We start from the raw sequence: 16,763 nt of genomic DNA, 5'->3' as shown, positions 1-16,763 counted from the left end.
TTGGAGCAATATTTTTGTTTACATAGGAAAGTGATCAGTGATGCAGCTGATTACAAGATAGAGATGTACAAATCAGTAGGTTTCTGATACATGAGCAGTAGCCAATTAGAAAAGAATTGACAAAATCATTTTTAGAATAGTATCAAAAAAAAAGTGTCTCTTAAGGGATCGAATCCCACGTCGGGCTCCTGGTGCATGGAGCCTGCTTCTCCCTCTGCCTGTGTCTCTGCCTCTCTCTCTCTCTCTCTCTCTCTGTGACTATCATAAATAAATAAATAAAAAGTCTCTTGGAATAGTATCAAAAATTAAAAATTTTTAAAAAATAATATCAGTTGTCTTGGGGTAAGCAATAAAAATCAGTTCAAAAATGTATGTGAAGGAACACCTGGATGGCTCAGTGGTTGAACATCTGCCTTTGGCTCAGGTTGTGATCCCCCCTGGGATGGAGTCCTATATCAGGTTCCCCGCAGAGAGACTGCTTTTCCAAACTCCGCCTATGTCTCTCATGAATAAATAAAATATATATTTTTAAAAGTACATGAATAATAACATTAAATAATATTTAACCTTGTGTAGAGCATGTTAACATGTGCCATGAAGTATGCTACTTACTCATTCAGTCTTCCTGGCCTTTATAGGAGGGAGAATTTTTTTTTATCTCCGTTTAACAGATAAAGAATTGGAATATTGTGATCATATTGTCAACTTTATTTTTTTTTGTTTTTGTTTTTTTTTATATTGTCAACTTTAAAATTTTATTGAAGGTGATAAAGATCTGAATGAAAAGAGAAATATGCCATGTCCTGGGGAAGTTGTGGGGTTGAGGGGACTAGCATTATAAAGATGACAGGACTTTTATTTTTATTTATTTGTTTATTTGTTTGTTTATTTATTTATTTATTTTAAAGATTTTATTTCTTTATAGACAGAGAGAGAGAGAGGCAGAGACACCAGCAGAGGGAGAGGGAGAAGCAGGCTCCATGCAGGGAGCCCAACGCGGGACTCGATCCCGGGCCTCCAGGATCATACCCCAGGCTGCAGGCGGTGCCAAACCACTGCGCCACCTGGGCTGCCCGACAGGACTTTTAAATTAACATGTTGATCTTTTGCATTTTCCAAACTAATTCCAACTGGATTTATTTTTTTTAAGAGATTTATTTATTTTAGAGAGAGCATGAGTGGGAGGGACAGAGGGGGAGAGAATCTCAAGCAGACTTCATACTGACTGTGGAGCTGGAGCTGGTCACGGTGATCCATCCCACGACCTCGACCTGACCTGAGTGGAAACCAAGAGCCAGACACTCAACAAACTGTGCCACCCAGGTGCCCCACCTGGGTTTATTTTTTCAACCTGACATGTTGAATATAAAGTAGATAAAAGAGGAAATGAAGAAAAATGAGGAAAAAATTTTGGAGACAGGAAAATAATGAAAATCTGAAGTACTGATGGAAATTTGGTTAAACAAGACTTAGGGTTTGAGAGTATGAGAATTAGAAGGAACTCTAAACATTGCTGGTGGAAGTGTGAATTGATACAACCACTCTGGATAACAGTTTAGCATTTCATCTGAAAATTAATTTTCAAATTCCTTAAAATTCAGCAACATCATTCCTAGGAACATGCCCAAAGAAATTTTTGTACATGAATGCCTCATTCATAAAATGGTACACCTTGTTCATAAAATAGTGCACCTTGTTCACAAAATGGTGCAACGTGTTTCACCATTGATTGGAGATTGAACTTTTCAAAATAAAATATATATTTTTTTAATTTTTTAATTTATTTATGATAGTCACACAGAGAGAGAGAGAGAGGCAGAGACATAGACATAGGCAGAGGGAGAAGCAGGCTCCATGCACCGGGAGCCCGACGTGGGATTCGATCCCGGGTCTCCAGGATCGCGCCCTGGGCCAAAGGCAGGCGCTAAACCGCTGCACCACCCAGGGATCCCCAAAATAAAATATTTATATAGCAGTGAAAACGAAAACTTACAGCTACATGCAACAACATAGAAAAATCTTGGAAATCTAATATTAGTATAATAATATTACTAATATTAGACTAATATTAGAAAAGCAAGTCCCAGTAGGCTAGATACATACAGTACAATACTATTTTTTTTGCAACATAATACTAGTGAGACTAAGTATAAAATATTGTTAGCATACATTTTTCTCTGATAAAGCAGCTTTTTACAAAACTAAATATATGTTTACCATACGACTCAGCAATTGCACTCTTGGGCATTTATCCCAGAAAAATTAAAACTTAGTTTAACACAAACCTGTGCATGAGTGTTCATAGCAGCTTTATTCATAATAGCCCCAAAATGAAAACAAACCATATGCCTCCAATAGGTGAGTAAACAGGTACCATGGAATACTATTTAGCAATAAAAAGAAATGACAAGTGGAACAACTTGGTTGGAGCTCAAGAGAATTATGCTGAGTAAAAAGAGCCAATCTCTAAAGGAAACATTGTATAATTCTATTAATTTAACATTTTTGAAAATACAAAATAGTAGAGATGGAGAATAGATAAGTGGTTGCCAGTGGTGGGGGACAGCTGGAGAGAGGGGACTGTGGCTACAAAAGGGTGGGTGAGGAATGGAACTGTTATGGAACTGTTCTGCGCCTGGACTGTGGTGGTACTCGTGTGACTGATTAAATTGCATAGAACTGAACATAAATAAATGGGTGTAAAACTGATGAAATCTGAATAAAGTCAGTAGATTGTATTAATGTTAATTTTCTGGTAATGATATTGTATTATATATGTGCAAAGTATTATGGAGAAAATGGGTGAAAGGTATATGAGATCTTTTTATTACTTGGAACTGCATATAAATCTACAATTACCTCAGAAAGCTTTTTTTAAAAAAGAAAAAGGGTGCCTGGGTGGCTCAGTTGGTTAAGCATCTGCCTTCAGCTCAAATCTTGATCTTGGGGTCCTGGAATCGGGCCCCACAGTAGGTTCCCTGCTCCGTGGAGTCTGCCTCTCCCCCCCTACTTGTGCATGTACACACATGCTCTCCCTCTCTCTCAAATAAAATCTTCAAAAAAGAACAGAGAAAGCTCTAATCTCTAAATTGTATCATAAGAAAGAAATTCAGGAGACCATGGTCTATATGTCATAATAGGGTTTGCCACTATCCTGGAATGTGAGAATTGAGCCCCTTAGAGGGCTCTTTACTCAGACTAGGGGGATTTTTCTGAACCAATACCCACTGTCAGTCAACCTTGTCTGTGAAATATTGTGTTATCTTTTCCTAGGGAACCCATCTGTACCTTTCATCAGATTTTCAAAGGAGCCCATGACCCCAAAAAAAGATTGAGAATCTCTATTGGTCTCTGCTCTTGCTTAAAACAGTTAAGTAATTTGATCAATAAAAAAAATAGAATTTTTTTATACAGAGGTAGTATGCTTACTGGACTTGTGATTCCACAAGGTGGATATCAACAGAAAAGATACAGGGCAGAGAACTACAAATTTGGGGATGCTAGTCATGAATCATTGATGGTGTTAATGGTATGTTTCTTTCATTCAGTTAACATTTATAGATGCCTATTTTGTATTAGGCATTATACTAAAAATGGCAGGTACTCAGTTTAGGATTGGAAGGGGTCCAGAAATCATTAACAAAGGAAGGAATAATGTAGTTAGAGGTATGAAGCAAGTGCATTGAGAGTTGAGAGGAGGGCATGATCCCTGACCTTTTGGAGTAGAGATCCTCTGAATCTTGCCCTCTTAAAAACACTGCCTCTGAAAGTGTTAGCCAGAGAATCTTGACCATTGTCTTATAGCTTATACAGCCCTTATCACATGTTGTTAATGAAACATACATGGTAGTCTTTTTAGCCTATCCAGTTGATAAAATTTGTATGTAATTTTCCCAAACTTCTCTAGTATTAACATTTTTGTTTATTAGATCTCTTCTTTTCTCTTCTTTTCTTTTCTTTTCTTTTTTTTTTTTTCTTTTCTTAAGTATCCTCCTTTTTTAAGAAGTAAGAAGGAGGAGTGCCTGGGTGGCTCAGTTGATTAAATGGCTGCCTTTGATTTAGGTCGTGATCCCAAAGTTGGGATCAAGCCCCACATCGGGCTCCTTGCTTAGCAGGAAGCCTGCTTCTCCCTCTTCTCCCCACTCCCCATGCTCTCTTTTGCTCCCTTTCAAATAAAATCTTTTTTAAAAATGAAAGTAAGATGGGAAGACTAAGATTTAATGACTTGCTGAAGATCACATACCAAGTATGTAACAATACTGGGAATCAAACACAGTTCCATCTAGCTTAAAATTCATGCTCTTTCCTCTGAGATATGCATTTGAGAAACAATCCTTGGCAGCTCTTTTTGCCCATAGGTCCTGTCCCTGTGTTTTAATAAAACCGCCTTTTTGCACCAAAAGAAAAAAGAAAAACCTCATTCTTTAGAGCTTACAGTCTGTGCTAAGACCAACCAAAAAAAGGAATGGTTAAGTTATAGTAAAAGAATAAAAGAAATGCCACCAGAATAGTTGAATTTGTTCTGACTGATGGAAGGAGTGACCTGGATTTAAGTACCTCACTAACTAGTCTTGTGATCTTGGACAAGTTACATAACTTTTCTGAGCCCAGCTTTTTGCACCTGTTAAATAGGGATAGTCCTGGTTATAAAGACAAAATGAAACAATAAATGCAAAATTCCTGACACAGGCACTGCATGAAATACGATTTCTGTAAGCATCTGGCTAGGAAACAAATGGGTCACCTCGCTGTTGTTTACACCTTAGCTTTCCTTTCTTTGGCTCTTGGGACATCCAAGGTCTCCAGAGGCCCAAGCAAAGATCACTTAAAGGAGTTGGTTTCAAAATGTTGTCTAGAAAGTACTTTAGCCTGAGGGTTAAACCATTTTTAGGAAGCTTCTTGATTTTTTTTCCCCTCCCCAATATAGCCTACTGTAAGCTCTCTGAGAAAAGTAAGGCCAAGGAGAGAAATACAGAATTGTTGAAGACTGTACCCAAAATTTTGCAAAATCAGCTCTTCCTTGCTTAACTAAGGTATATGTGTCCCATCCCCCTCTCCCTACCCCTGTATTAAAAGTATGAGGTTGAAGCTGGAGAAAGCCTGGGTTTTGATCCTTTTTCTGGTACTTTAACAGCTTTGTGACTTAGAAACTTTTCTCTGAATTTGTTTCCTCCTTTGTAAAATGGAAATAGTACCAGCTATTTCATGGAGTTATTTTGTAGGATAAATGAGGTAATATTTGTAGGGCATTTGATACATAGTAGACATTGAATGAGTATTCAGTCCTTCCCCTTCCAAACATGGAAGATGAGCCCTCTTAAAGACTTAAAGTTACCTCTTTGTGTTTTGCTTTCTAGGCTAAACTTCCCTGATTGATTGATTGATTTAAGAGAGAAAGAGAATGAGTGAGAAAGCATGAGCAGTGGGGAGAGGCAGAGGTGGAGGGAGAAGCAGAATCCCCAGGACTCTGAGATCATGACCTGAGCCAAAGGCAGGTGCTTAATCCACTGAGCCACCCAGGCGCCCCTCCCCTTTTTTTCTTTTCAGTTCTCGGTTTTATTTAAATCACCATTCTGTGACTTCTCCAAAAATGCTTTAATGTTCTTTTTTAAATTAAGAGATAAAATGTACAAAAGGATTCCTTTTTTTAAAACACAACCAATTCATTTTTTAAAAAATATTTTATTTATTTATTCATGAGAGACACAGAGACATAGGCAGAGGAAGAAGCACACTCCTCTCAGGGAGCCCAGTGTGGGACTCGAATCTCCGGACCAGGATCATGCCCTGAGCCAAAGGCAGATGCTCAACCACTGAGCCACCCAGGCGTCCCAAGGATTCTAATTAAGATACAGCTAGTACAGAATAGAAAGGAAGGCCGTGTTATAGAAGGAAAGGCCTGAAATGTACAGGGTACATTCCATTGCATCAAAACAAACCTTTCTCTTGGTTCAGTCTTTGCAGCCCTGCTGCCTATAGGAGTACAACAGATTAACAGGCTTAGAGTCTTCTCTTCCTGCACTGGCCAAGGAAAGTTTCTGGAAAATGGTATAAAATACAGCTGAAGGGCCTAACTAGATGATAGCAATTAGGACACACAAGAGAGAATTAAAATGAGGCATGTAATTTGTTCCACATTTTTAGAAGCTCTTTGGTGATGTTTTCAGATCACAAATGTGGCATCTTTGTTCCTAGGATTTTTGAGAGTTGAGTACCCAGCTTTTCAGCCTGGAAACTCAAGAAGAGATGTATTCAGAGATGGTAGGCTCAAAACTGGTGACTAGAAAAAGCTAATATTAGCTGTAAGTGGGAGGGGAGAATAGAGGTCAGGATATACCACCAGTAAAAGAGCAAACAAACAGGGTGTTGAATGAAGCATTTAGTCTGTTAATTTAAGGTCAAATTTATTTTCTTTTCTAAGCAGTGAAACATAGGAGTGTGTAGAGCATCGTCATCTACAGTTCTCATAGGAGTAAAGGTTTAGTTAAGAATATTTGCAATATGATTAGCAGTTTTAATTGTCAGAAAGCGAGGGAGTTTGTGCTTTTGGGCATAAACAGGTCAGTTAGCTCACCATATTCTGCAACCTCTGAAATTGGTTTAATAAGCAGAAAGCCTTCAGTTTGAAATTCTGAATTCCTATGAAAGTCTGTCAAAATCAAAAGGATTTTCCTTCATCTGTGTACTTCACAGCTGGAATTAGTCTAAACAGTTATTTTTTAAGGCTGTTAAAGGTATGGGTTTGCAGAATGTGTTTGAAATAATATATCTTTTAATATTTTAAAATAATCTCCACACCATCATGGGTCTCAATCTCACATCTCTGAAATCAAGAGTCGCATGCCCTGCTTACTGAGCCAGCCAGGTACCTCTGAAGTAATTTATCTTTACCCTTTAAACCAGTGGGTTTCAAAGTGTGGTCCCTAGATGAGTAATATCAGCATCACCTGGTAACTTGCTAGAAATGAAGATTCCTAACACAAATCCCAGCAGTCTGTTGAGTAAGCCCCCAGGTGATTCTGATGCATACTGAAGTTTGAGAACCATTACCTTAAAATTATAGAAGATAGAGAGGTGCCTGGATGGTTCAGGCGGTTGGGCATCCAACTCTTGGATTCAGCTCAAGTTATGATCTCAGGGTCATGAGATCAAGCCCTAGCTTGGGCTCCCTGCCTAGCTGGGAGTCTGCTTGAGATTCTTTCCCTCTGTCCCCACCCCCCACATTAGGGCAGACACATTCTCTAAAATAAAATATTTTTTAAAATTATAGAATTTAGAAACTGTGGGAATAGTATATAAGGAGGATATTTGGTGTTACTTAGAATGTTCCACTGACTTTAGGGAGTATAAATTTCTTTTTTGACTGTTTTCAGTGGACCATATAACCTTTTGTTGCTATTCATTGCCTTTGCGCACACTGCCCCATCTCTGTTAGTACTCTTGTCATAGTACTTAAGTGTATTTCACTGCCAACTTCATAGACTGGGATTGTCAGTGTATAAACATAGTGAAGAGGGAGATCATATTTGACTTATTTTGTTGTGTATCCTATACTTTATAGGTTAGATGCCTGGCCCTTGGCAAGTCTCCCCTAGTGGTTAATGATCATTCCTATATCTCTCCCTTATCTGCCTCTCCATAGGAAGCACTCAAATGCTTCCAATGAGTGGATGAAGTTCCCTAATTATAGGAGATCTTTTTGGATACTAAGATGATAGTTTCATCTGATGAAACTGTCTTAACCTGGGAATTGAAAGTACCTTGGTTTTCCTTTAGGACATTGAATTTGCCTAGATAATGTTGACCGTATATCAAGCACTTCCTAGGAAATGGGTTTTAGTTGGTGTGTGTATATACATTATTTTACTCGGTCTTTATAGCAGCCTCATGTGAAGTAGGTATTCCCCCCATTTCACAGATGAGGAAACCAAAAATTAGGGCAATTAATTAAACAACTTTTGAAAGTTTACACAACTAGTAAATGGCAGACTAAGAATGACGTCTTTCAAAAACTCTTAAGAACTACTATGATCCAAAGCTCTAATATCACAGTGGAATTTTAATGGAACCCTTCATTTTATTAGTAACTTTTGTTTCTTCATCAGGACTGTGCTCTTTTTTTGATACAGACTTTTTATTTTTAAGTCATTTATCCTCTTTTCCCCATCTCTCTGCATTTGTTTTGTTAAATTCATTTATTCTTGAGAAACATTTGAATGGCTCTGATGTAGAGGCTTCAGGTCGGGATGGAAGAGCAAACTACTTTCATAAGAAGCAACCTCTGGGTTTCCTAGTTAACTCTGTACACCTTTGATGCTTTCAGCCAGTCTCTATCTGAAATTAGCACATTCATCTGAACTATTTGGTCTTATGTTGTTTTTGCTTTATGCAGACTTGGATATTTGCATTTAGTTACCAGAACAAAAACTGAATTGTGTTTGTCTTATTCAGAAATTGAGAAGATTCAGAAAGGAGATTCAAAAAAGGACGATGAGGAGAATTACTTGGATTTATTTTCTCATAAGAACATGAAGCTGAAGGAGCGGGTACTGATACCTGTCAAGCAGTATCCCAAGGTAAGGCCAGACGTGCCTCACTTGGTTGTCTTTGTAGGTGTGAGAGCCACGGGCTATAATAAAGACTTCTGGAAATTGTGATGCATTAGGTCCTTGAGCCTGTGAAGCTTCTCTTCCATACTTGTAGTACTTGTTTTTGGTAGTTGAAACATCTGAGTCTGTAAGTAGCCGTATACCTATATCTAGGAAGGAAATATCAACTTTTTATTACCAAAAAGAGTTTCTTTCTCAAACATTCAGGCTCCAAGTTCAAAGAAAAAAACTGAAGAGTTGCTCTCTGTCAAAAGATTGATGTGGGGAAAAAAAAAGATTGATAAAATCTCAATACAGGGAATATAGCACAAATCTTTGACTAGATGAAGTTAATTTTATTTCTTAATCAGTGTTTTACTTTCAAATAAATACTTTCTTGTTTTTCTCCTCCTCCTCCTTTTTTCCTTTTTTTAAAGAAAAGAAATTAGTTATATTTAGTTTACCAAACAAGTACTATAAAAGAATGCCATATGTCTGTTCTGTAGTCACTGCCTTAAAAATATTTGTTTGTTGAAGCAGTAAGGGTTGCAGTGTGATAATTTGGAAAGAGCACTAGACTACATCTGGAAACCCAAGTTCAAGTCTAGGAACTGCTGCTTTCTATATGTATAATCTTAGACTATTCATTTTTTTCAGTGTATCCTCAGCATATCCTTTTCAGTAAAATAGGAATGGTAATATGCACCCTATTTTGCAGGGTTGTAGATCAAATGAGACAGTAATACATGTGGAAGTGTTTTATAGGAACATACGTATTTAGAAATCTATTTTTCTTTTCTGTCAGTTCAATTTTGTGGGGAAGATCCTTGGACCACAAGGAAATACAATCAAAAGACTGCAAGAAGAGACAGGTGCAAAGATCTCTGTGCTGGGCAAGGGCTCAATGAGAGACAAAGCCAAGGTAAGCTCACATCAGTGAGGCAAAAAGACAATGCCTCCTGGAAGCCAGTACTTATAAAAATACAGAATGTGAATCCCTTAAATTTGTGTTGGGTGTAAGAGATTACAGACCTAGTTAATTTACTTGTTTGGCAACGCTGGAAGAGGCTAGGTGTGCCCTAGTGGTTTTTTTTTTTTTTCCTGACTTTTGACTGCCTCGTAATAGAAGCAGCAGTAACAACTTTCACATTTGTAAGCTTGTCTCTGAAAACTTGGAAGGGAAGCTGTATATGCTAAAACTTATCCAGACTAAAGACACTAAAATGTGAACAGCACATTCCCTTTCCAGTAACATTGAAAAATGAGAGCAGTAATGTTGTGAGTACAGGTGAATCTGAGGATTAGTTGTCTGGGTTTTTTTAGAGCCAGTTGGAATGTAAAGAACACTAAAAGAAAGTATTTCAAAAGGAACCATAGTAATCCTGACAACAGAACCTAATGCTAATTTTTTTTCCCATGTCGTAGCCCATGAGCTTTGTATTCTTTATAAGCACTCAAAAAAAAAAAAAAAGAAAGAAAGAAAGAAAATTCTACCAAAACAGAATAGTCTTAGCATTCTAGGGTCAGCTTTTTAGATGAGATATATCAGGTACAGTCTAAGAACTTAGTCATTCAGGGCTCCTTTTATGCAGCCTAAACTGATGAACATTGTTTTCTTTTATCCACTCACATTTCTCACTAGATGAATACACTTAGGGCTGAAGTATGTTATTCTAGCTAATGAGATTTTCTTCACTCTATCCTGACTTCTTTCCTCCCCTAGAACATCCCAGACAATAAAAAGAACTGGTACTGGGACATCTGGCTGACTTAGTCACTAGAATATGTGACTCTTGATCTCAGGGTCCTCAGTTCAAGCCCCACAATGAGGGTAGAGATTACTTAATGAATAAAAAAAGTTTAGGGGCACCTGGGTGATTGATTCGGTTAAGCATCTGACTCGGTTTCAGCTCATGTCATAATCTCAGGGTTGTGAGATCGAGCCCTGCTTTGGGCTCCTCACTGGGCATGGAGCCTGTTTAAGATTCCCTCTCCGTCTCCCTCTGTCCCCCCACCCCCAAAATAAATAGTATTTTTTTTTTTTAGTGTAAAAAAAAAATGAAGAGCCTGTGCTCAACAGCTCTACCTAGGATTGATTGATTGATTGATTGATTTAAAAGATTTTATTTATTCATGAGAGACAGAGAGAGAGGCAGAAACATAGGCAGAGAAGCAGGCTCCATGCAGAGAACCCAGTGTGGGACTCGATTCTGGGACTCCAGGATCATGCCCTGGGCTGAAGGCAGACACTCAACCGCTGAGCCACCCAGGCATCCCTCTACGTGGAATTTAAAAACAAATGCTTGGCAATGAATGAATGCATGCATGCTTGGCAAACAGCTTATATCTGAATGAAGACTGGAATTAAGTTTCTCTCTTCTACACCTAGTAAGAGCTGCAGTGAATATACCATGGACTCAATACAGTGGTTAACTTTTAGTAGCAGACCAAATTACAGGTTTAGCAGGTTGTGTGAATTACTATCCTCTAGACTTTGTTTGCTTTTGTCTTACACTTTGCTATTTTTCTTAGATATTTAATTTCTTTCTCTTTGAGCTGGAAATAACTATCATTTTCTCCCATTCTATGTGATGTGATGTTTTTCTGCATTTTTCCATAGGAGGAAGAGCTGCGCAAAGGTGGAGACCCCAAATATGCCCACTTGAATATGGATCTGCATGTGTTTATTGAAGTCTTTGGACCCCCATGTGAGGCTTACGCTCTTATGGCCCATGCTATGGAGGAAGTCAAGAAGTTTCTAGTACCAGTAAGGAAATCCACATCCTATATCTTTGAGCAAAAGAGAACTGGGATCTTGTACTGTTGCTAATAAGGCAGGGGTTCTTAATCATGATCTCTGCATAACCTGAAATTGCATACCAAATTCTGTATTTATGTTCATTTTTCTGAGGTAGTGTGTTACTTATACCTAGTTCTCAAAGCACTGTGCCCCAAAGCTACTCTACCCCTCCTTGTCTAATGTGGTTTTGGTTATATACCAGGATCTATTGTTAGTATCTTGGGTCTGCAGTGTGTCTGGCGTTTTAACATCTGATTAACAAAGATTTAACAGTCTTCACTGAATTAAGTGTGTTGGTACTAGTGTGGAACCAGGAGGTTATGATAAGAAGAAGGCTAAGATAGTCGTAAACTCCTTGTACTCAGGGGTTAATGTTCTAGACTTTGGAGAGTGTAGAAGATAACAGCAAGAGGCTTCTAGCATCCAGTGTTAATATATTAAATTTTGACCTGGGTGCTTTCAGGGCTTTCTCTCCTGGAGGAATTTACTGACATGGAGTTTAATTTGAAAGAGGCATGATTTTATAGTCTTGACTATTGATATTAAACAAATTGGTGTGCAGTTCCTTTCAGAGTGTAACTGAGGCCCACAAAGAATTGGGACAGACCAGGTTACATATCTTGCTTATTTTACCACCTGGTCAGAGGGTCCATTCTTTGAATAAGCAGAAAATGTTGTGATTTTTGCTCAGCAAGACTTATTAGTTGTCAGAGTTAACAAACTACAGTTGAATGTTTAATAACCAAGGATGAATCTGGAACCTTAGGAAGTATGTGAAATACTCTTAGCTAGAATTGAGTAAGCATCCTGTTTTTATCACTAAAACTAATAGGAGGTGAGATACAGTTCTTGGTTTTCTTGAATATGCAAAATGAGGAGTTGGAACTATATGTGTCAGAGGATGTGAGAATTGGTAGAGCAAAAATTTATAGGCAGTGTGTACCTATAATGCTGAGCTTCAAGAATTTCAACACTGTCTCAGATGTCTCAGCAGCTGCTTGGCTTCCAAGTACTTCATCTTCGTTAGAATGTTCAAACATGAAACAGCCAATTTAAAATATCCTAGAGAAGAACTCAGAGCTGGTAAATTTTTCCTTGAGGGAGTCCTTTTTACTCTTTTTGAGGTGTTCTACTGAAGCATCGTGAGCCACCTAGTTCCTGAAGGACTATAGGGGAATGCCCATCTCCTCTTTATCCTTAGTCTCAGCATATTTCTCAAAAGGGATGACTTTGCAAGGTTTTGATGTAAGTGGATCTTCTAAAAAGATGCCTATCAGGCAGATCTGGGTTTCCTCCGTATTGGTGTAGCATTTCGAAGAATCTAGACAAATGGGCTGTCATTGGTTACTTGATTCTCCAGAGTGTGGGTCTCAAGCAGTAGTGTGTAAGATAGGAGGAGGTGAAGAGTTGAGGGGGGGCATCTCTATGGTGACCAGAATCTTCTGTTCTTGAAGCTCTATCCACCTGTGATATATATATAAAAAAAAAGCATGGAGTATTAAAACTGAATGGCTCTCATCAGGAAGTATGTGAAAAGATTTGCAAATGGCATTTGACTCAATTCTTCCCTCTTGTGAAGAAAAAAAAAGTGAGCCTATTTTTGCATCCATGACCAGAGCCTCCGTTTTCCCCTTAGAACCATTAACTGTACCAGAGAGGCTTCCTGGTACAGTAGGAAGAGCACTGGACTGGGACCTTTATCCGCGTCATCTTGGACAAGTTATTATTTCACTTTTCTGAGCCTCAGGTTCCTTGTTCATCCCAAACATTTGTTAAGTATCTGGTAGGTGCCTAATACTCTGCTTGGGTCTGAAGTTACAAAAATGGCTCCTTTCTCACAATCTAGTGAGAAAGACAATTCTAGAATGACGTGGTAAGTGCTTGGGTAGAGAAAATTACACGGTGCTATGGAAAAAAGAGGAGGGAGTGGGGGTGGCATCAAAGAAAGTTTTTCAAAAGAGGTAGTATTTTAGTTTAAATCTTGTAAGAGTTAGTCTCTCAGGTGGACAAGAAAGGCAGTGTAATGTAATGATTCAAAGCCTAGATTTTGGAGACAGGTAATTCTGAATTCACATCAAGTCTACCACTTAACTAGCTGTATATCCTTAAGTTGGTGGCTTTATATGCCTTGATTCTATTTCCCAACCATAAAATGGGAAGACCTGCCTACTAACTTTCAGAGTTATCGTGAAGATTAAACTGCAAAATCTATAGAGAGCTTATTATAAAGTACCCAGGGCGTAGAGCTTAATTAACGGTAGTGGCTTTTACTATTCTAGGAAGAGGGAGCTCTTTGCAAGAATGGGTGTATAAATATGCCAGGTTCTGAGCAACAAGTTGTTCTGCATGGCTTGAAAGGAGGTTATCCATGAAGAATGGGTAGAAGTGATCTGGAGAGCTAGGTAGGGACTAATTATGAAGAGCTTCAGCTGAATAATGAGAGGTCTGCCATCAGGACTTTTCCTTGAAGAGGTGACAGGTAGGGTGCCATTTGACTTCAGAGAATGCATGACCTGAGACTTCATCCGGGCATTCAGAGCTGGTCTTAGTATCCAAGGCTTATGTGGGCTGGACAACTTCTCAGCAGGAGGTGGAGACATGGCACAATAGTCCTCATTATCTTTCATTTGCAGGATATGATGGATGATATCTGCCAGGAGCAGTTTCTAGAGCTCTCCTACTTGAATGGAGTACCGGAGCCCTCTCGAGGACGTGGGGTGCCAGTGAGAGGCCGAGGGGCTGCACCTCCTCCTCCACCTGTTCCCAGGTAAAAATAATGGAGACAACTACAAACAGGATATAAATTTTTTTTTAAAGATTTTATTTATTTACTCATGAGAGACTGTCACAGAGAGAGAGAGAGAGAGAGAGAGAGAGGCAGAGACATAGACCGAGGGAGAAGCAGACCCCGTGCAGAGAGCCTGACACAGGACTTGATCCCGGGTCCCCAGAATCACGCCCTGGGCTGAAGGTGGTGCTAAATCGCTGAGCCACCTGGGTTTCCCAGGATATAAATTTGATCGGTACCATCCTGGTACCAGATGGCCGGTAGCATCTCTTTCGTAGTGGTGCTCTTACCTCTAGCTTGGAAGGGGGCCTCAGGATTTGTACCATCAAAAGTGGAATAGTAGGGATACCTGGATGGCTCAGTGGTTGATCATCTGCCTTTGGCTTAGGTCATGATCCTAGGGTCCTGGGATCGAGTTCTGCATCAGGCTTCCTGCAGGGAGCCTGCTTCTCCCTCTGTCTATGTCTCTGCATCTCACTCTGTCTCTCATGAATAAATAAAATCTTAAAAAAGAGTGGAATAGTAGATCTTAGGTACTTTGGCCATAGTCAGGTGCAGCAGTCCTGTTGAAACTTCTGGTCTTTTAATTCTGGACAGTTGTAACATTTTAAAATGGTCTCTGGCTTTAGAATTTTACCTTTTGTGAATGACCTTTATGGAATATTCAGCCTTTCCAAAGTAGTCCACCAATGAAACATTCACAGACCCACTGTGGAACCTGGGGAGTCACCAGTATGGGTCTTTTATCCACCCATATGTTCCTCTGTGGGTTTTTTGTTTTGTTTTGTTTGTTTCCTCTGTGTTTTAATAGTAGTCTGTTTAAGGCCTCGTGAAATCTGCCTAGCTCCAGATTTTGCAAACAAATCTGAACAGGAATGTGTTAGTTGATGTATTAAAAGCTCCATTTAACGTAAATTTTCTTTTTGCAGGGGCCGTGGTGTTGGACCACCTCGGGGGGCTTTGGTGCGTGGTACCCCAGTGAGAGGAGCCATCACTAGAGGTGCCACCGTGACTCGAGGAGTGCCACCCCCACCTACGGTGAGGGGTGCTCCAGCACCAAGAGCACGGACAGCAGGCATCCAGAGAATACCTTTGCCTCCACCCCCTGCGCCGGAAACATATGAAGAATATGTAAGGAGTTGGAACAGTGTGCTGTTTCCCAATACCTAGAAGGTTGCCAAAGTTGAATGATAGGGCGTTGGCCTTTGACATAGGTGGCAGGGACAACCTATAAGAGATCTGGAGTCAGTCTCTTCTCTTGCAGTGAGCATTAAAATATGAGAAGATTTTTTCCATTTTAAGCAGTTTACTATGTGTGAATAGATTAAACAGGAAATAGGCTGTACCTTGATATGTATAGTCTTTTAGTAAGGGGTCTTTTTGCTAGTACTACTGATAATTCTCAACTTCAACTGTTTACCTTGTTTCCTGCCCACAATTTGAAAGATGATTTGGTTTGGTTGGTAGTTCAGTTTTGTTTCGTTTTTTAAAAAAATAACCCTTTCTCTCTCAACAATTCCCCAGTGAGTGTAAATTTTGGAGGGAAGTTTTGCATTGTTAATCTGGGAGTCTGCCATCCTCCTATGAGTTGTAATTACCTTCCCTACTCTGTGTGATTCTGACTATTTCATTTTATTTGTTCCAGGGATATGATGATACTTACGCAGAACAGAGTTATGAAGGCTACGAAGGCTATTACAGCCAGAGCCAAGGGTAAGTCAGGCAATAGAAGTGCTGTTTCGTGTCCTAGGGATGGATGGGAGGGAGTTTGAGCAACTGAGAGATTTAGGTAGGACACATCTAAGGAGCAGCGTGGCTCCCTTTTGGAAAGTATCGCCTTTACTTTCCATATCTGTAGGGCACACAGATCTATAAGCTTAGATAGCTGTGAATCTTAATTTACAGTGTAGAATTTGGGAATAGCAGATGGAAAATTACTGAGCTGTGACCGCATGGAAATGAAGGGAAAATGCCATTAAATTGTTTTGATGTATTCTTGTCACATTAAAAGTGCATTAAAGTTTAAAAGGAAGCCTAGAATCTTACTACCATAACTTGGGTTGTTTTGTGCACTCGTCTTAAATAATAATGTTTTTGTGTATACATATTTTGTCTGTGATTGATTGAAAAGTGTCTCATAATTATACAGTGGGGACAGGAACAGCATGTTTGTTTATTCTCTTCCAATGAGCCCTATAAATGTGTGTGTGTACACTATAATTAAGATGGTCAGTTTTGGATTATGCTCTCTCACTTTAAATTATGTGGCATCCATCTTTGCTATGGTTATCAATTTTTTTTTAATAATTACTAGCTCCTTAAAAAAAATAATTACTAGCTCCTATATGTTTTGAAATGTTTTCTGGTTTGGAGATGGGGCAGAACGAGCATTTTCCTGTCTTCCACACCTATTAAAATGACTGAAATGTGAGAGGAATGAGAAATGGAAACAAGAGTTACTCTAGCTCTCTAACGCTCTGTCTTTGGCTTTCAGGGACTCAGAATATTATGACTATGGACATGGGGAGGTTCAAGATTCTTACGAAGCTTATGGTATGTCTTTATTTCCATGGTGGGCAAAGTGTGC

At 39.1% G+C, this 16,763-nt stretch overlaps 1 protein-coding gene and 1 long non-coding RNA gene across 5 annotated transcripts in view; one reads left to right on the top strand and one right to left on the bottom strand.

Annotated features, from left to right (window-relative positions):
* Nucleotides 1-16,763, top strand: part of KHDRBS1 (KH RNA binding domain containing, signal transduction associated 1) — a 39,478-nt gene that overhangs the window by 5,207 nt on the left and 17,508 nt on the right. For all 4 annotated transcript variants that reach the window (XR_012031578.1, XR_012031579.1, XR_012031580.1 and 1 more), the window contains exons 2-8: nt 8,452-8,576; nt 9,394-9,510; nt 11,209-11,355; nt 14,022-14,155; nt 15,106-15,307; nt 15,822-15,889; nt 16,671-16,729. Coding sequence is in view for 1 of the 4 variants with exons in the window: in XM_072827331.1 (XP_072683432.1) it covers nt 8,452-8,576; nt 9,394-9,510; nt 11,209-11,355; nt 14,022-14,155; nt 15,106-15,307; nt 15,822-15,889; nt 16,671-16,729 (852 nt within the window). In the remaining 3 variants the exon portion in view is untranslated. The remainder of the gene's footprint in view (nt 1-8,451; nt 8,577-9,393; nt 9,511-11,208; nt 11,356-14,021; nt 14,156-15,105; nt 15,308-15,821; nt 15,890-16,670; nt 16,730-16,763) is intronic.
* Nucleotides 8,496-12,996, bottom strand: LOC140634016 (uncharacterized). Its single transcript, XR_012031581.1, has 2 exons — nt 12,332-12,996; nt 8,496-8,758 (listed from the first exon to the last, which is right to left on the bottom strand). It is a non-coding gene; the product is annotated as an uncharacterized lncRNA (long non-coding RNA).

The sequence above is a fragment of the Canis lupus genome, chromosome 5, assembly GCF_048164855.1.
Source record: "Canis lupus baileyi chromosome 5, mCanLup2.hap1, whole genome shotgun sequence".
NCBI classification, from domain to species: domain Eukaryota; kingdom Metazoa; phylum Chordata; class Mammalia; order Carnivora; family Canidae; genus Canis; species Canis lupus.
This window is presented reverse-complemented; position numbering and strand designations above follow the sequence as displayed.